Genomic DNA, 20,524 nt, shown 5'->3' with positions numbered 1-20,524 from the left:
GCTTAATCATACTAAGTTATAGCTCTAAGATCTCATGATCATGAATGAATTTGCCGCTGCTAGCTTCTTCTTTCATTTGATAAGTCATGCGGTTGGATAAAAAGCTCCCATAGCAATGCCACATAGTCCTTCCCTGGCATCAATGTCTCTTTGAATCCTCATGTATCCACTCTCCCCCCATTCTTCTCCCCAAGAATTTTTGATAAGCCAATACTTCTCGTCATCCTCAGTAGTATCATATCCAACTATAGTAACAGCATGGGTTAAGTTTGTACCACATGGTCCAGTGTACACACCACCCGAATAATGTTTGAACTCTTCTGCTTCTGCATCAATATAAACTGAAACTGGCTGGTTAGCAACAGCCAGCAACAAAGCGATTTCGTCGTTTTGAGGCACTTGCTTGTACCCGGTTATAGGTATGGCACCGGAGGCAACATTATTGAAGTCATCCAAGCAAACGCCACCATCTACAGCCTTGTAAGGGTAGCCATCTTCAGTTGACAGGCTCATGTTGCGTTGGATCATGTATTCGAAGGCTTTCTCCACAAAACCACCATGGCAGCCATCATCTTCGAAACTAGTTGTACAATCGATAATCTCTTGTTCTGATAGCGAAATTAAGTTTCCTGTTATAATAGAGTTAAGCCCTTCTACGACTGCCACTGTTGCGAAAGCCCAACAACTCCCTATAACATCATGATATTGAGACAACAAACGTTCATAATTAAGCCATGATTGGATAGAGAAATAAGTAATGTATTTATATAAAAAAATAAAAAAATTTAACATTAACAATTGCTTAAATGCATGATTCAACATAATAGTTAAATGACATAATGATTTTATATTATCAGATGTCCGAAAAGAAAGTATTAGACCATATAGATTAATCTTGCATGCTTACCACAATCATATCCTTGGTCCTTGACCGGGGTTACAGCACTTGTAGTCCAATCCCAGGAAAGTGGCACCACGGTTACATTTGCATATTTGAAAAATGTATTTGGACTTACTTTCATGGAGTTGGAGGTGATCACTTCTTTGGAGAGATGCTGCCTCACATTATATCCATTGCGCATTGCTCGAAGTTCCTCATTCTTGAGATCCGCAAACTTATTGATGCTTAGTGTGTACTTCCTTCGGCCCTTGTTCTTGTTAAAAGCTTCTACAAATTCCACACTGGACTTGAAAATGTCGTAGCGCAGCTCCTTCTCCTGTGCATCCTTATACACTCGTCCATGTTTAGCCATCCACTCCTCAAATCTCTGGAGCATGATTTTGTCTTCGCCATAAAGCTGGCGACTACAAGATGCTTGAGAGGAGCAGAAGGCCAAAATGAGCACAAGAAAAAAGGCCAAACAGATGGATTGGCCTTGGTTTGTGATGAGCAGAGCCATGATTAAGTGGTAAACACCTACTCAGAGTCGAGAGGTACCTTAGTGTGTGTACTGATAACGTGCAAAATGGTCATGGGATTTTATACACGAAGACTTGTACGCGTGTAATAACTCCCAATATTAATCTATTTAATATCAAAAACACAGGTCCAGTAAAAGATAAAATTTCAAAACCTGGTATTGCAATCTTCTTATTTAATTTCAAATCCTTTTAAGGATATAAACAAATTAAATGGTAACCTTCGTCAAGGCCCAAAACTAATCTTTCCGATTTTGGTCTAACACTTTCTAAAACGTATATTTCATAGGTCAATGCTCAATGGGCTTAATTATACAAAAACGTGTGTTTTTACTTCAAAGAAATGCTTGAACAGAACACGATATTTCTTCATCATCTAGTTCCTTCCTCCGATCTCTCCCTCCCTTGTTGGGACACGTTTGCATTACTTGTAGGAAGAACGTTTTTGTTTTTGTTTTGAGGAAGAACATTGAAGAGCCAATCAGGCTCCAAAAACCCACAGGTTCCTCTAATCGTTGCAACAGTCCTGCCCCATGATCTTCCATTTTTATATTTCAGCCATCAAAATATGAACAAGTGATGTAAAAATCATATATTGCAAATGCAGTTTAGACGCAGTGAGCTCACCCCTTTGTACCCAAGTTCGAGTCTTCCTTTCTGTATATTATATTACTTTATAATAGTTTAGACCATCACTTGTATCAAGATAAAAACTATATATACTATGATTTTACAAGTTCATTTCAAATTGAAAAGATTAAACTTTGTTTAGTGAGGTTCTCGGTAAATCGAATTTCAATTTTTTATACACATAATTACAACCATCAATATTTCAATTAAAGAGAAATTTGAACAAACCCTCAAAATGTCAAACCCAAAATCTTCCACTTGTGCCCTGCCTAGCATGTCCATATCCAAACCCGGCCCAACCGCTGCCCATGATGCCGCAATCCTGGTTTGAAATTACTGAAACTTTAGTGGCCTCCCTTGTCTTGCAGTTCTGCTGAGAGGGAAAAGAATGCAAAACCACGGCAAGATATGCTTCTTGCGGAACCCGAACTCCCTCGATTGGGAAGGCAAGAAATTTATATAACACTTATTTTTATTAAACTTCCATATAGTGCATTGACTAGATATGAGTGATTTATAAATTTTTTGCTTAAAATTTTGCAGGATAATAAGAAGTCGCTGAGTGGGCTAGAGATGCATAACATACTATTCTTAGCCGAGGGTGCGATTGATCAACTGTGGATCCTCAAGCTGAAACTCACCTCTATTAACAATCAAGCAGAATCACAACTTGGATAGAGTTGTCAACTGAAGATCTTAGAAATCTGTAGGAATCTTTGAGGACCACAGCGTGCTGCAAAATAATGGTACCATAAAACAATATTGGCATTGACGAGGGATCTTGCATCCAAAGAATAATTCGAGAGACATCATTTGTCTGGACTGGACATATAAGAAACATCCTTCATAAGAAGTCCATCAATAGTCAAATATTCAAGTGCAGAACAGTTTGTATAAAGCTTTTCCGTTAAGCTCTTACCAGGACAATGAACTCCAACATCGAGGGATTTGAGATTTGGGAAACACCTTGAAGCCGGAGGAGAGTAAGTTTCAAAACCCCGAGTGTTTTGCACCTAAAACGCTTCTATGAAACAAAAAAAGTAGTCTTCTTCATCATTGAAGTCCATACGTTGTTCCCGGCATAGTATTGAATTAAAATAAAATATATTAAAAAAATTTAAATCTATAAAGTATATATATCTATAGAAGGATCCTTTTTTTATTATTTTTTTTAAAAAATAAATAGTATAGCTGCACGGCTACACTCCTTTTAAATGTAATATATTTAAAGCGTATAGCCGGTGGGCTATAAAATCGTACAGCCGCGCGGCTATACAATTTTGACACGTGCTAGGTGGATCACTTTTTAACAAATAGTATAGCCGCACGGCTATACTGGGGATTTTTGTTGTGGAAAAAGAGTATAGCTGTGCGGTTTTTTTAATTTTTTTAAAAATTTTTTATAAATAATATATATGCTCTTTACATCGAGATTGTGATCTTTAAAAAAAATAATTTATTTTTCCCCGATTTTGCATCCAAAGAATAATTCAAGAAACATCCTTCAGTAAGCGCCCTTGCAGCTGCAGCCCCTTCCAAGAATTGTTCAACATAAGCAACTTCTGAATTTTCATCTTCTCTTAACTGTAAGTCAGGCTCAAATGGTTGAGTCACCCTATTCTTATCATGTGCTTCATTCAATTGGGAGGCTCAAATGGTGGGACATCACAAAGTCAACCTGGACCCTATTTTCCTCCTACTATTTTCCCCGAGTGTTTTGCACCTAAAAATGCTTCTATGAAACAAAAAAAGTAGTCCCCTACACCATTGAAGTCCATACGTTGTTCCCGGCAGAGTATTGAATAAAAACAAAATATATTAAAAATTTAAATCTATAAAGTATATATATCTAAACTAGCAAGTTAATAGTATATTCTAATACAAATAGAAGGATCCTTTTTTTTAAAAATTGTTTTTTAATAAATAGTATAGCCGAGCGGCTAAACCTCTCATAACAATGGTATAGCCCGTGCGGCTATACTTTGTTGACACGTGGCGAAGAATCGCTAATCGAACGACAGGCGCTAGGCGGGTCTTTAATTTTTTAAAGAGTACAGCCGAGCGGCTAGACTCGGGATTTTTTGGGTTAAAAAACAGTATAGCCGATCGGCTATACGGGGGTCCTTTATTTTTTTTTTGTTCCTTTTTTGGTAAATAGTATAGCCGCCGGGGTATACGCTTGACATAGATACTATGATCTTTTTTTTAAAATTTGTTTTTCCCCGATTTTGCATCCAAAGAATAATTCGAGAGACATCATATCTGGACATATAAGAAACATCCTTCATAAGAAGTCCATCCATAGTCAAATATTTAAGTGCAGGACAGTTTTTTTTAATGTAAAAAGATAAAATTTGGAAGCTTGGTATTCCAATCTTCTTATTTAATTTCTCATCCTTCTTTTTATGGAAATAAATAAATTAAATGGCAATCCACCGTCAATGCCCAATTTTTGGTCTTTCCGATATATTGGTCCAAATCTTTGACGTATATTTCAAGGATCCTTCCCTTCTTGTTGGACTCGGTTTTCACCTGATCATGTAATATATCAGATGGCCAGTCTATCAAGCTCAATTTGATCCTTATGGTTGAATTTTCAAATTATCTAAAATCATATCTTCATCTAAGAGAAATATATAACAAATCAATGATTTAGTTTATTCTCCTTGGCATAATTATCTGCAACAAAATACACCCGGGATATATGCTCATTTATCTCAATCTGCCTTACATGTCAAGTCCTGATTAGTCCACAAAATAATTACCCAAATAATTCGGAACCTGAACTTGGGTTACAAGAACTTCAACCACTATAAATACACCCCAAATAATTAGTTGCTCCCTCACTTGCAGCCTTTGGTTTTTCTCTTACTGCGCATCATTAATTAGAAACCCTAGTTAAGAAATAAGTATGGGTGGCTATCAAGTTCCAGTTGGGTACAGGTTCACGCCTTCAGAAGAAGAACTACTTCTTCACTACCTTCTCCCCAGAGTGAATGGAAACGACTATCCTAAAGGTGTTGTTCCTGACTGCGATCTCTACGGTACAAAGGAACCATGGGACATATGGAGAGATTTCCACCACTCATCCGCAGATGATCAAGAAGACATCTACGTCTTCACCACACTCAAGAAGAAGACTCCAAATGGCTCGCGGTTTTGCAGAACAGTTGGCGCCGCCGGTACCGGAGTTTGGAAAGGAGAAGACTCCGGCAAGAAAATACGTGCTTGTGGGAATGATATTGGCATCAGAAAGCGATTTCGGTACATGAACCCTGGTTCGCCCCACGATGACCGTTGGATCATGCTTGAGTTCCAGCTTCATGAATCTCTCGTGCAAGTGCCAAACAAAGAGACAATTGTTCTTTGTCTTGTTAGAAAGAAAGAAACATCGGGCAAAAGCAAATTAGAAGAACGACAAAATCATGAAGTTGACATGGCTTCCCGTGGAGAAATCCAGGCCCAGCATGTGCATGATGATCAGCAGCAACATATTGACGCAAGTACTTATGATCAACTTAGGTTTTTGGATGATTACCTTATGAACGATGTCGGGGGTGAACAAAACACCATGGTGAATCCAACTTTGCTTGCACAGTACGATCAGCAGGACATGATTGGCACAAGTACTGAAGATCAACTTAGGGTTTTCGAGGATTTCCTTATGAACGATGTCGAGGGTGAACAGGACACCATGGTTAATCCAACTTTGCTTGCACCGTACGATCAACAGGACATGATTGGCACAAGTACTGAAGATCAACTTAGGGTTCTCGAGGATTTCCTTATGAACGATGTCGAGGGTGAAGAGGACACTGTGGTTAATCCAGCTTTGCTTGCACAGTACGGTCAGCAGGGCACAAGTATTGAAGATCAACTTAGGCTTTTCGAGGATTACCTTATGAGCGATATCGAGGGTTAATCCAATTTTGCTTGCACAGTATGAGCAAAATTAATTCCTCTTTTTGTAATTTCAATGTTCTTAATACAACACTATAAGTATATATAGATATGTAGCTTGCTTAGTGCATTTGTTGATCTGCAGGCTTAGTCAAAAAGGTTCCAAATTTAATACACAAAAGGATTTATTGGAGTACTTTCGTGTAATAACTATTTATATGGCGAAGAATTTCATAAGTTGTATATACGAACAAAATAATAAAAGATATACACTACTTAAAGACATGGATATTCAATACTGCTTTATTTAAGACAAAGTTGCGCAAGGAAGTGAAAATATTGTGAAGTAAATAGTAGGAGAAAACCACAAGCGTTTCAAACAACAGTTAGCTAGCGTTGTCAGTTCTTTTACGATTTCAACCCTGTGAAGTATAAGATTGGAGCTACCAAAAATAAAGTGCAGAAATCTAGACTTGTGTTTTTACTTCAAAGAAATGCTTGAACAGAACACAATATTTCTTCATCATCTCTAGTTCCTTCCTCCTCTCCCTCCCTTGTTGGGACACGTTTGCATTATTTGTAGGAAGAACTTTTTTGTTTTTGTTTTGAGGAAGAACATTGAAGTGCCAATCAGGCTCCAAAAACCCACAGGTTCCTCTAATCGTTGCAACCGTCCCGGCCCATGATCTTCCATTTTTATGCACATCATTTCAGCCATCAAAATATGAACAAGTGATATAAAAATTATATATTGCAAACCCGGTTTAGACGCAGTGAGCTCACACCCCCCTCCCCGTATATTATATTAATTTATAGTAGTTTAGACCATCACTTGTATCAAGATAAAAACTATATATACTATGGTTTTACAAGTTCATTTCAAATTGAAAAGATTAAACTTTGTTTAGTGATAAAGCAATCATTATTCATTGATAAAATCAACACTTTACAACCAACACGAAATAAAAAAGAATAAAAATAAGCTATAGCTCCAAGGTCTAATGGTCATGAATTAATTAGCAGCTGGTAGCTACTTTTATTTGATATGTCAAGCGGTTGGATAATAAGCTCCCATAGCAATGCCACATAGTCCTTCTCGAGCGTCAATGTCTCTTTGAATCCTCATGTATCCACTCTCCCCCCATTGTTCTCCCCAAGAATTTTTGACCAACCAATACTTAGTCCCATCATCCTGAGTAGTATCATATCCAACTATAGTAACAGCATGGGTTAAGTTTGTACCACATGGTCCAGTGTACACACCACTCGAATAATGTTTGAACTCTTCTGCTTCTGCATCAATATAAACTGAAACTGGCTGGTTTGCAACAGCTTGCAATAGAGCACTTTCGTTGTTTTGAGGTACTTGCTCATACCCAGTTATGGTTATAGCATCGAAGGAAGCATTCAAGTCAACCATACAAACGCCACCATCTACAGCCTTGTAAGGGTAGCCATATTCAGTTGATAGGCTTCTGTTGTTTTGGATCATGAATTCGAGGGCTTTGTCCACATAACCACCACGGCAGCCATCAACTTCAGTACTAGTTCCACAATCGATAACCTCTTGTTCTGATAGCGAAATTAAGTTTCCTGTTTTGAGATAGTTAAGGCCTTCTACGGTTGCCACTGCTGCAAACGCCCAACAACTCCCTATAACATCATGATATTTAGACAAAATCATGATTGAATAGAGAAATAAGTAATGTAATGCTAAGCAAAATATTCATTGTATTGAAAGTTGCCCAAACATAGCATCCAACTTCACAATTTGAAGAAGACATAATGATCTTATATTGTTAGATTGTCTGTCAAAAAAGTATTACAATGCATAGATTAAATTATAAACATGCATGCTTACCACAATCATATCCTTGCTCCTTGACTGGGGTTACGGCACTTGTAGTCCAATCACAGGAGGGTGGCACCTCGGTTACATTTTCATATCTGAAAAAAGTGTTTGGACTTACTTTCACGGAGTTGGAGGTGGTTTTGGAGAGATGTTGCCTCACATTGTAGCCATTACGCATTGCTCGAAGTTCCTCATTGGTGTGATCCGCAAGCTTATTGATGCTTAGGGTGTACTTTCTTTGGTCCTTGTTCTTGTTAAAAGCTTCAATGAATTCCACATTGGACTTGAATATGTTGTAGCGCAGCTCCTTCTCTTGTGCATCCATATAAACTCGTCCATTTTGAGCCATCCACTCCTCAAACCTCTGGAGCATGATTTTGCCTTCACTATAAAGTTGGCGACTACAAGATGCTTGAGAGGAGCAGAAGGCTAAAATGAACACAAGAAAAAAAGCCAAGCAGATGGATTGGCCTTGGTTTGTGATGAGCAGAGCCATGAGTAATTGGTAAACTCGTACTTAGAGTCTAGAGGGATATCTTAGTGTGTAGTAATGAAAATAGAATATGATTGGCACAAGGCATGCAATATGGGATGGGATTTTATACACTAACTTGTACATGTTGACCAACCTTTCTACGCGTGTAATAACTCCCCAAATTAATATTTTTAATGTCCAGTAAAAGAAAAAATTTCAAACCTGGTATATTAATTTCAGATCCTTCCTTTTAAGGAAATAAATCAATTAAATGGAAATCCTTGGTCCAACTCTTTCTTAAACGTAAATTTCATGGGTCAATGGGCTTAATTATATAAAAACGCGTCTCTTCCCTTTATATAGGTTATAATAGTTTCTTGAATTCTATGTTAAAATGCCTAAATGCTAATAGCCATTGGATTAAATCTGTAACCAATGTATATAGACCCCACTCTAATCAACTTCAATTTAGGGTTTGTTTTTTTATTTTTTATTTTTTATTTTTTTTTGCATAAAAGAAATATTTACATCGGCAGGAAGAAATTTTTTTGTTTTTGTTTTGAGGAAGAACATTAAAAAAACCCACAGGTTCCTCTAATCGTTGCCACAAATAGAGAAGCAACCGTCCGGGCCCATAATCTTCCATTTTTATACGCATCATTTCAGCCATCAAAATATGAACGAGTCATATAAAAATTATATATGGCATATTGCATATATATATATATATATATATATATCGCAAACGTGGATTATATGCGCAGTGAGCTCACCCCTTTGTACTCAAGGTCGTGTCCCTCTCCCTGTATATTAGATTGATTTATAGTATAGTTTAGACCATCACTTGTATCAGGATGAAAATTATATATAAAGTATGGTTTTACAAATTATACATGAAGTTTGCTTTAACAATGGTTTTTGAAATTGACCAAGTTCCATTCCTGCCTGTCTGCATGTCCATATCCACCGAAGCACCCAGCACTGCTATTCTGACCCTTCATGATTTTAGGTTAAAAGTAGTAATAGAGTAAAAACACAACGAAAATAAATCTCTTTTCGCCATTAAAAACAGTAGGCGTTCGTTCTGGAAATAAGAATTCCAATTGGATTAGGGTTTTCCAGTTGGATTTGTTCCATCTATATATCTATATGATATCCTTATGACAAAATTAATTTTCAAATAATTTAAAATTGTATCTTTAATTATCAAAACACAACTAATTCGTATTAAAATAATAGTCCATAAAAATGCAAATAAAAATTAAAAACAAAAAGAAAGTAAGAGTTCATGTTCACCAAAAATTCTGTATGGATAAGGATAAAATAAAAGTTTCGGAACAAAAAGCCGTTGTTGTCGTTCCTTACTTTAAGTAGCAAAGCAACAAAACAAAATAAAAACATTATAATTTGTCCAATGATAAACAACACAAAAGGGTAATTAAGACCATAATTTCTGTAGTTCTTTATTATCAAGGATTTAGGTTATTCTCCTTGGCATAATTATCTGCAACAAAATACACCCGGTATTTATGCTCATTTATCTCAATCCACCTTACATGTCAAGCCCTGATTTGTCCATCAAAATAATTACCCAAATAATTCGGAACCTGAACTTGGGTTACAAGAAATTCAACCACTATAAATACACCCCAAATAATTAGTTGCTCTCTCACTTGCAGCATTTGGTTTTTCTCTTACTGCGCATCATTAATTAGAAACCCTAGTTAAGAATTAAGTATGGGTGGCTATCAAGTTCCAGTTGGGTACAGGTTCAGGCCTTCAGAAGAAGAACTACTTCTTCACTATCTTTTCCCTAGAGTGAATGGAAACGACTATCCTAAAGGTGTTGTTCTTGACTGCGATCTCTACGGTACAAAAGAACCATGGACGATATGGAGAGATTTCCACCACTCATCACCAGATGATCAAGAAGACATCTACGTCTTCACCACACTCAAGAAGAAGACTCCAAATGGCTCTCGGTTTTGCAGAACAGTTGGCACCGCCGGTACCGGAGTTTGGAAAGGAGAAGACTCCGGCAAGATAATACGTGCTCGTGGGAGTGATATTGGCATCAGAAAACGATTTCGGTACATGAACCCTGGCTCGCCCCATGATGACCGTTGGATCATGCTTGAGTTCCAGCTTGATGAATCTCTCGTGCGAGTGCGAAACAAAGAGACAATTGTTCTTTGTCTTGTTAGAAAGAAAGAAACATCGGGCAAAAGCAAATTAGAAGAACGAAAAAATCATGAAGTAGACATGCCTTCCCGTGGAGAAATCCAAGCCCAGCATGTGCATGATGATCAGCAGCAGCATATTGACGCAAGTACTCATGATCAACTTAGGGTTTTGGACCTTATGAACGATATCGAGGGTGAACAGGACACCATGGTTAATCCAACTTTGCTTGCACAGTACGGTCAGCAGGGCACAAGTACTGAAGATCAACTTAGGTTTCTCGAGGATTACCTGATGAACGATATCGAGGGTTAATCTCTTGCACACTACGAGCAAAATTATTTCCTTTTGTGTAATTCCTCTTTGTTCATAATCATAATACAACACTATTAGAACTAAGAAGTGCGAGTATATATATGTGTTTAGCTTGATTGCATGCGGGCTTGGTCAAAACCGTTCCAAATTTTAAATACAAAACGATTTATTGAAGTACTTTGGTGTAAGAGCTATTATGGTGAAGAATTCCTAATTTGTATATAGGAACAAAATAATAAAATATATGCATATAGACTACTTAAAGACATGGATATTCAAATGTGTTTTATTCAGGAAAGGATGTGTGAAAATATTGTGAAGATAAATACTAGGTAAGATCTATTGAGATGGCATTGAAACCAAGCAACGGTACTGAGAAGCACAAGAGCGTTTCAAACAACAGTTAGCGTCGTCCCATCTCTCTAAGACTGCAACGCCATGAAGTATACGATTGGAGAAACCAAAATAAAGTGCCAAAAAGTAGAATATCATGGAAGTCATACAGAGGATTGTGTCATCTCTCAATTGAAGCCATTTTTTATCATTATTTTTTTTTTTCTGCTTGTAATGAACGGATAAAAAAGTCCAATCCCATAAAAATATAGAAATAAAAATTTGTGTTGGACATGCGTGCCACATGCTGTTACTAATCCACATGTAATAATGCGGATGGAATGGATTTACAATTTTAAATCCAAGATCTCATGCACATGTAATTATTCATACTAAGCTATAGCTCCAAGATCTCATGATCATGAATTATCAGCTGCTATACTTGTTTTATTTGATATGTCACGCGGTTGGATTATAAGATCCCATAACAATGCCACATATTACTTCTTTTATTTGATATGTCATGCGGTTGGATAATAATAAGATCCCATAGCAATGCCACATAGTCCTTCATCAGCATCAACGTCTCTTTGAATCCTCATGTATCCACTCAAATTCTGAATGAATGCCCAAGTGGATGCAGAATTGGGAAAATCCATCTGAATTGTGGCTCTTTTCATTCTGAGAGACTCATACGTCCTCAAATATTGATGCCCTTGGGCAACCATGAGTGCCTTGTTAATATGGGATCCCCATTGCCACTGTGCAACTGTCTCTTTTGAATATGCCTCACCAAACCAGTTCCCTTTTTCTGTTTCCTCACTATTGTGCTCAGTTTAATGAACGCTTTTGGTATCTGGTGTCAGTGATTAATAATGCTACTAGTTTAGATGCTATGTAATGCTAGCATTAATCTGCCTATCAAATTGAGATTTAATCCAATATATTTCTTACTTGGCCATGGTTTACATTTGGGATATCTTAAGTTCGAGTTTCCTCTTGATTGGGTTATGAGATGTTTGGATGAAGACAACACCAGCCTTTATGTTTATGTACCTAATAAAGCTAACCTAATTCATCCAAGGTACCTAAAATATTGCCGAATAAAATATGTATGTATTTTATTCATATTTTTTCCTTTCCGTATTTTAGTAATTATGAAAGAATGTGAGAGGTTAAGATAATTTCTTACTTATTGTAACAAAAATGCAAGATGGTGATTTTGCAATCTCTTTGCCAACCAGAACAACAATATCAAACAAAGATTCATGGGTATAGTAGTAAGCGAGGTGGTAGTATTCTTCATGTAAAGTGTTGTTTGAAATGTAAGCAATTACCAAGAACACTCCAACTCAACATGCAATTCTCTACAATAAATAATGTGTGCAATAATAGAATTTAGTAGCACTCGAGAGAACAAGATAGACCAAAGACAAACATTCCCACAAAAAAATAAAAAATAAAAAAACTTTAACTCTCAAATTGATTTGTGAAATTTCTCTCTTTTCAACATCTGCTTTGGAGATGTCGAAACTAGCAAATTAATAACTATAAAGTATAAACTGATGCAACTAAAAGGGACTTTTGTTTTAATTTCTAATAGCTAGTCTAGCCGCGCAGCTATACTCCATTTAAATATAATATACTTAAAGAGTGTAGCCGCCCGGCTATACCTAGGCGAGTCCACTGTGTGTTTTTTTAAACAGTATAGCCGCCCGGCTACATACTACGGTTTTTTATACAACTAGTATAACCGGGCGGCTATACTATTTCTACACCCGCTATGCGGGTAGTATAGCCGAATGGCTATACGCGGGAATTTTTTTTTTTAAAAAAAGAAGACTATATAGCCGGGCGGCTGTACTGGGGTCTTTTTTAATTTTTATATATAAATAGTATAGCCGATACTGTGATCTTTAAATAAATAAAAAATGGGTTTTCCCCCTTTTTTTTAATCCATAGTTTAGAGCATTACCCGAATTTCTATTGTCCACTTTTGATTTTTACTTTTTCAGAGTTATTAGACATATACTCATAATATACACATATGTATGTAATTTTCATGTTTAATACACTTGGTTTTTTTACCAATTTTTCAGTAATACACACAAAATTCACGTATTATATACATAATTTTCGCATATTATTGAATAAAAATAATATATTTTATAAAATTTAAATCTATAAAGTATATATATCGAAACTAGCAAATTAATATCTATAAAGTATAAACTAATGCAACTAGAAGGTCCTTTTTTTATAATTTTTTTTAATAAATAGTATAGCCGCACGGCTATATCCTTTTAAAGCCGGGCTATTTTTTATTATTAAAAATAGTTTAGCCGCATGGCTATACGCATTTTGCAACATACTAGGCCCTTGGTGGGTCCTCTTATTTTTTTTGTTTTATAAACAGTATAGCCGCCCGGCTATACCTGGGATTTTTTTATAAAAGAAGAGTATAGCCGGGCGGCTGTACGGGATAAATAGTATACTACAACGGCTATATTCTTGACATAGATACTGTGATCTTTTTATAAAAAAAAATAAAATTGGGGAAAATAGTTTAGAGCATACCCATTACTATTAGGCCACCATTATCCCCTCTTGAGTTTTTACTTTTCCGGAGTTATTACCCTTATAAAGAATTTAGCATTTTCATGTTTAATACTCGTATTGTACACATATGCAATCATTTTTCATGTTTAATACACTTGGTTTTTTACAAAATTTTCAATAATACACACAAAATTCACGTATTAATGGTTTTTTTTTTCTCCACACATTCTCTATATGTATTTATATTTACTTTAACCTTAAAATTTGTATGTTTTTTTTTTATATGGGTAATATTCTCATATAACATGTCAGATATCTGGCAAGAGAACGTTACTCTTATTTCACATGTTTATTAATCTCGAATTTGTGATATTTGACCAAAGAACGTTACTCTTATTCCGCATGTTTGTTAATCTCGAACTTGTGGTGACATTGTAGGAAGGATCGTGCCTGATGCCAACGTGGTGGAGTGTTCGAAACAGTACCTTGAGGTGATACAAGTCCCCACAACCAAGCTCCCTTTAGGAAGCCAAGTTTTCCAGGTTCAAATTCTGAATGAGTGCCCAAGTGGATTCAGAATTGGGCAAATCCATCTGAGTTGGATGAAGGCAAGGCCAGCTTAATGTTTATGTACCTAATAAAGCTAACCTAATTCATCCAAGGTACCCAAAATGAATTTTATGAGTCCATTAAGTTGAATGACCTTGACTTACAGACCTATGGTCACAGATTCGAATTCTCATAGCACCTTAACAATGTGGGTGACAGAAACCCTCTAGGCCTCCTTCCTAACTTTGGCAAAAAAAAAGAAAAGAGTATTTTAATCCATTTGTCCAAATCTGTGGGGTCCATGACCATGAATGAAATCAAGCCCGTTGCCTTCACAGTTCACACTTCACGGCTGTATTTTCAATTCTCATCCCAAAAAGGGAAGTCCTGTTTTGGTGTGTGAATTTTGAGAACCGACATAAATGGCAAAGGACAGGTGGTGTAGAAATATATGGTCACAGCTTGAATTTCACATGATGCATACGCACTACTTGACACTCATTTGATTTTCTTTCCGCAACCAAAGCAAAAAGAAATGTGAAGGCTATAAAATTAAAGTATCGAGTATGTTCTTTCTGGTTGCAGCCTTTAAGTAAAATGTGAATTCATTAGAGAGACAAAAAGCACTTGGCCGCCTTTCCTTTCCACTGTAAAGCACTTACAAATATGTGTCAAATTTTCAATGATCCAACAGCACTTGTTTCTGTTTGATTAGAAAGTTGCTTTATAGCCTTGTATTGATATTATAAAGTGTTGATGCTCATCTTAGACTTTTTAGTTCTTTCATGCTATTTAGACTTTGTCCTCTACCACTTGCACATGAACATATATCAATAAACTTTGGTTTCAGACAAAGCAAACTTCTGCTAAACAATTTCTCCAAATTATTTCCTTGGTGTAGTTTCTTTGTGAAAGAAAACTACCCCTTACCAAGCTGAAAGTGCCCGAAATTCCCTCGTTGATTTGTAGAGAATAGAAAATGGGAAAGACTTTGGTTCTAGCATTCTACATAACCATATGCTGCATTGCTTTTGTGATATCAAAGATTGTTATTTCAGTCCTCATCTATAGGCGATGGAAGAGAAAGAAGTTGGTTTTTGAAGATGGCGTCTCTGGTATATGGTTGAGATTTTGCATGTAAAGTATTTTGCTTGTTGAAAAGGGAAGAGAAGTACGCTAATTAATGTATTGTACATGTGCAGGTGGGAAAATGGTTTTGTTTAGGGCTTCTGCAATGCAATCTCTCAAATCAGATGCATTCTTAAAGAAGACACTCAAGTTGAGCAACAAGGACATCATTGGCTCTGGAGGCTATGGGACAGTTTATAAACTGACAATAAATGAGTCCATAACCTTTGCTGTGAAAAGATTGAACAGAGGAAGTGCAGATACAGATCGAGGCTTCGAGAGAGAGTTAGAAGCGATGGGGGACATAAAGCACCGCAACATTGTGACCCTTCATGGATATTACACTGCTCCAAACTACAATCTTCTTATATATGAATTGATGCCTAATGGAAGTTTGGATGCAGTTCTACAAGGTATGATATATCAAATTTAGTTAAGCCAAGGTTTTTAGTCTTGAGTTCTGAATTGATTATTTTAAAAATAACTATATAGTGAAGCAAAGTCCATGGTTTTAACTTTTATGTTGTCTGATCATCTGGTAAATTTTTATGCAGGAAGATCAATGGAGAAGAAGCTTTTGGATTGGCCTTCCAGATACAAAATAGCACTAGGTACTGCAAGAGGAATATCATACCTTCATCATGATTGCATCCCTCACATAATCCATAGAGATATTAAATCAAGCAACATATTGTTGGATCAAAACATGGAGGCTAGAGTTTCTGACTTTGGACTGGCCACTTTGATGGAACCAGATAAGACTCATGTGTCAACACTTGTAGCTGGAACTTTTGGATACTTAGCTCCTGGTACAGTTGCAGTACTTACCACCCAATTATTAATTATATTTTCAGTAACATGCTGCTTAACCTTCTGGTGTATTGGTATAAGACAGAAATTTTTTTCTGCAGAATATTTCGATACAGGAAGAGCAACAGCAAAAGGGGATGTTTACAGTTTTGGAGTGGTTTTATTAGAACTTCTAACTGGAAAGAAACCTTCAGATGAAGCATTTATTGAGGAGGGTACAAAGCTTGTGACATGGGTAAGTAAACCCAGCCATTCTTTTGCTAAATGACATGTTCAGAAAATTTCACCAAATTTCCATGTTTTTGTGGTATTTTCAATCTGTTCTTGTTCAAATTCAGATATCACTGCCCAGGCAACTCGTTAATCAACAAAATAGTCTCTAGTATTGCTTTCATCATTGATCAGTAATTGATATACTTGCTAATCAATCGGTTAACGATGTTGCAGGTGAAGGCAGTTGTTGAGGACAAAAAGGAGGAGTATGTGATTGACAGTAACTTAGGGTGTTGTCCAACCGATGAGATTAACAATGCCTTTAGTATTGCTTTAATGTGCCTTGAACCAGAGCCTTCCAAGAGGCCTACCATGGTTGAGGTTGTCAAGATGCTTGAGGAGATCAAAAATAACAAAGTTGTAAAAGAGACTTAAATCATATGATTAATGCATCTCCTTTCTTTTAGACAATGTATAGATTCTATACACCAGTTTATGCCCTCAAGTGTTCCTAGCCTTCTTATCAAGAGCTTTCTTCCATCATTTCTCTCAGATATGCAGAAGTGATGAGTAACTGAAACATACATTAATTCTTTGTTTCCGCCCTTTAATTATCTGTAAGCAGTAAGCACTAAATTATGTTGTAGATTGTACTTTAATCTAATGAGATTACCCTCACCCTGACCCTGGCCATAGCAGAAGCCAATAAACAAATTCTAATGCCATAATTACATGATTGGATCCACAGGTTATAAGGTACAAGCAATTACTTTTTCCTTTAAAGAATTGAAGCTTACTGCTAGACTAGACATATGATTAATTTAAGACGAGATCAAAGACTTGCCAATAAGGATACAACAACCTAGCTAAAGTTTATAAATAAGATAGGTGAGAAACATATTTTCTTTTAGATTATACATCAATTTCCTTGTCAAGTAGGTACATAAACAGATACATAGAAGAAAGATGACAGCTCAAGTAACCTTTTTCTTTTTTGCTAAGCAGCTCAAGTGACAAATAGACAGACATACAGCGGTTGAATAAAACCATATCTCCAAAAAAAGGAGGAGGAAAAAGCTAACTTGTGTCATCTACTTGAGGACTGATTCCAGTCCATTCACAACGGATGATTTTAAGGAGGGAGAAACTGGAGTATCTCCAAAGAATACATCGAAAAGAGCCAAAGCCACATTTTCTGATTCTATTGCAGCATCCACACTAGACGGAAGCCCATCAGCGGAGATGCAAACCTAAGTATCACAATAAATCTTATCGGATAAGAATGCTTGCAGGTAAAAAAAATTGAGAAAATAGTATAAGAAAGCATAACAATAACAATGTTGGTTTAATTTTGCAAACCAGCAAAAAACACAAAGTATCAGAATGCGTCTTGAGAAAATCCAAGAAAAAAACAAGGGAAAACATAGAACACCAACAAGCCTGCATAGTTGATAGCCATTAGAAAAAAAGTAGAGTAGACCTGAAATTAGAACTTACAAGCATTTTCAAAGGGTCTGGCCAAGTCAAAAATATGAAAGTTCCCTTTTTAAGGGGTTGCCCTTGGAAGATACTACGGAATGTGGACAGTGCTGATTCATCAACAGGAGTGGGTGATTTGATTCTTGGGGAGATAGCATCATTCAAGGCATCCCAAAAAGTTTTACCATCAACATCTCTAACCAGAACAATCTGTAATGATTTCTCCAGGGGAGCTGCAATTAAAGAACAGTAATTTTAGCAACCTCTGTGTGTGTGTGCAGCAAGGAAGACGCACAAGTTTTATGATCATTACATTGAAAAATGGTGCTGAACAATGACGAATCCTCTTGAATCTCAGCAGCTGATCTTCCTTTCCAAGCATTCAAACTATTTAAGATGGACTGGTTCACATATAGCCCTGCAGCATAGACTTTAACACCAATAATTGCAAAGACTTTTTCCCTGTATCCTGCAACCATTGCCAACATTGAAGTTATATGCTACATGAACCACAGCCATTAGATGAAAAGCTACTATAATCTCATAACTTCAAAAGATTAACAAAAACATGGGTGTGGTTAAAAGTAGCAGGTACTATGTGACAGAACTGTTATATTATGTTAACAGATGAAAAGCTACTGTAATCTTTCTAATCATAACTATTTGTATCAAAACTCAACAAATGGCAATCTTTCTTCTTCTAGAAATGGATACACTTTGGTATTAACTGAAGCAACTGACCGGTTCCAAGCAACGACAATGAAATCGAGCAACCTGGCAAGCTCAAAGATGTCTGAAATCTCACTTTGGTAGCAGGTTCCTCTATGTATTCTGCACTTCCAACTGTAGTTTTGTTTACATAGGGCAAACACATCAGATTTTGTAGGGAATAAAATCAAAAGAGAAGATAATAAGTGATTAAAAAGGAACAGCACATTTAATCTTGCAAATCAACACTTCATACAGTAGCTTCACATGATTGGGAATACCAGTGATAACACAATTTGATTGAACTACTACAAAGAGTTTCATGGCAAGGCATCTTATAGTAAGTGTAATTGTAAACGAATGTCATTGCCATCCAAACTTAACAGAAAGTTATTTATCTTAACTTCTTTTAGTTATCTCAAATTTCAACAAAAAATAAGAATGAACCAGATTAATTTCTCACTTAGTGCTCAAGTTGTGTCCTTGACCTCAACTTCTCTGTGCTTTGCAATATCTCAGGCACAATTACACTACACATTGTGCAGTTGTGAATTGTAACTGGTAGCACCATATAATAAGATTCCACTACAGATGTATATGTGCAATTATGCCACATAAAAATGTACGATCTAGAGAACCAAAATATGTGAGATTATCTCATTATAACTTGATGACATTTACAAAAAATGGTGTCATCTTTAACCAAAAAATTGCAGGGTGTCATGTTCCATACAGATAAAGTCCAAGACAAAGTCAAGTTTTATTCGGAAAGAACATGGTCATTGCATGTATTAAGTCCAATAATAGCAGCTTAATCTTGAGTCAAGTTTCCCCACATAAAGCCAGTGTTTTTATAGTACCTTCCTTTAATTTCTATCCCCCCGTATACCCTAGCTATTGGGAATTTCAGAAAGGAAAGCTTTTGTCAAGTCTAGTGGAATTCATGTAGCTAGACTTCAGTGATTCTAACAGAAAATTTGGTTTAATTCTAAGCCATAATAACATAATTGACTAAAGCCACCGGCTTTCAGAAATCTATCTACTCTCCGGCCAGAAACTTGATTGCTTTTTTTCCCTCAATTCAAACAAGTAATTCTATCCAAAAATTTGACAACATTTACAAGATTTTTGCCATAGGGTTTTCTGCAGCCATGCTACTTATCTGATAAACATTTGAAAAACAAAACCATTTGAGGATTACATATGTTCTTTGCAAATGTAGCTAGTAGTTTAAGATGCATTCCTTGTTCTGCATAACTGGTGGGGTAAAACCCAAAAACCCAATTTGGAATTATAGGGAAAGAAAGTGAAAATAGTCCAAAATCAGTTGCTCATCATGGCAGCTGAATTTCAAACAACACAATAACAAACCATTTAACTTCATATAACACAAGATTGAAAAGAAACCCTGTAGAAAAATGAAACGAGAAATCAATAAGCTGATGGGTAACAGGAATTTACCTGAAGATGAGGAAGCATTGAATGTGAAACGGGTCTGAGTTCTAATGTCCTCCGGAGGAGACAAGAAAGAGCAAGAGTGGGTTTGGCACAACAGTTCATTTGGATTTGAAATTCTAGCCACAAAACCAATTATGGGTCTGGAAATGCAGTTTCTGGTAAAAATGGGTAATTGGAGCCTTGTTCGAGTGCAAATTGCTTGAGCTTCAAACATATTTGTATTTTTTATGTTTCCAGGAAACCCTTTTCCCAATTAAACTGTTCGGTAATTCAAAGACAAGATTTTGATAGGTTGAGCAAGGCGGGCTTCAGCTAGCCTGCACTCTGCTTCACTCTGCAGTAAAAAAAAACAAGTACCTACAGTTTCTCCATAAATAGTAAAATATTAGTCGGTGGTAAGTGAAACGATCTGTTAGTTTGCTCACTCACACCAATAAGCCACTGTAAAAGGCGATATAAAAGGACAATGTTGATGACGAGGGTGATGATGTGAGAGAGACGCAAAGTCACTCCAC

General features: G+C 36.4%; 5 protein-coding genes and 1 pseudogene across 5 annotated transcripts; 3 read left to right on the top strand and 3 right to left on the bottom strand.

The window, feature by feature from the left end:
- Positions 1-84: 84 nt before the first annotated feature.
- On the bottom strand, positions 85-1,277 carry LOC103344253 (senescence-specific cysteine protease SAG12-like). Its single transcript, XM_089047810.1, has 2 exons — positions 908-1,277; positions 85-689 (listed from the first exon to the last, which is right to left on the bottom strand). Exons 1-2 carry the CDS (start codon positions 1,275-1,277, stop codon positions 85-87), a joined length of 975 nt encoding a protein of 324 aa, XP_088903936.1.
- A 3,683-nt stretch (positions 1,278-4,960) lies between these two features.
- Positions 4,961-5,919, top strand: LOC103325885 (NAC domain-containing protein JA2-like). The gene is made up of 4 exons (XM_016793034.2): positions 4,961-5,383; positions 5,432-5,571; positions 5,695-5,769; positions 5,880-5,919. Exons 1-4 carry the CDS (start codon positions 4,961-4,963, stop codon positions 5,917-5,919), a joined length of 678 nt encoding a protein of 225 aa, XP_016648520.2.
- A 1,078-nt stretch (positions 5,920-6,997) lies between these two features.
- LOC103325886 (thiol protease SEN102-like) lies at positions 6,998-8,174 on the bottom strand. Its single transcript, XM_008228077.3, has 2 exons — positions 7,811-8,174; positions 6,998-7,602 (listed from the first exon to the last, which is right to left on the bottom strand). Exons 1-2 carry the CDS (start codon positions 8,172-8,174, stop codon positions 6,998-7,000), a joined length of 969 nt encoding a protein of 322 aa, XP_008226299.3.
- Positions 8,175-9,994: 1,820 nt separating this feature from the next.
- Positions 9,995-10,720, top strand: LOC103325887 (NAC domain-containing protein JA2-like; annotated as a pseudogene).
- Positions 10,721-15,010: 4,290 nt separating this feature from the next.
- Positions 15,011-16,835, top strand: LOC103325888 (Protein kinase superfamily protein). Its single transcript, XM_008228079.3, has 5 exons — positions 15,011-15,328; positions 15,416-15,754; positions 15,896-16,150; positions 16,253-16,386; positions 16,599-16,835. Exons 1-5 carry the CDS (start codon positions 15,193-15,195, stop codon positions 16,797-16,799), a joined length of 1,065 nt encoding a protein of 354 aa, XP_008226301.2. The 5' UTR covers positions 15,011-15,192; the 3' UTR covers positions 16,800-16,835.
- Positions 16,836-17,217: 382 nt separating this feature from the next.
- FAP3 (Chalcone-flavanone isomerase family protein) lies at positions 17,218-20,412 on the bottom strand. The gene is made up of 5 exons (XM_008227983.2): positions 20,013-20,412; positions 18,585-18,686; positions 18,157-18,312; positions 17,862-18,076; positions 17,218-17,614 (listed from the first exon to the last, which is right to left on the bottom strand). Exons 1-5 carry the CDS (start codon positions 20,221-20,223, stop codon positions 17,456-17,458), a joined length of 843 nt encoding a protein of 280 aa, XP_008226205.1. The 5' UTR covers positions 20,224-20,412; the 3' UTR covers positions 17,218-17,455.
- Positions 20,413-20,524: the final 112 nt, after the last annotated feature.

The sequence above is a fragment of the Prunus mume genome, linkage group LG3, assembly GCF_029339155.1.
Source record: "Prunus mume cultivar Tortuosa linkage group LG3, ASM2933915v1, whole genome shotgun sequence".
NCBI classification, from domain to species: Eukaryota; Viridiplantae; Streptophyta; class Magnoliopsida; order Rosales; family Rosaceae; genus Prunus; species Prunus mume.
Note: the sequence above shows the minus strand (reverse complement) of the source record. Positions and strands in the feature narration are given on the sequence as shown.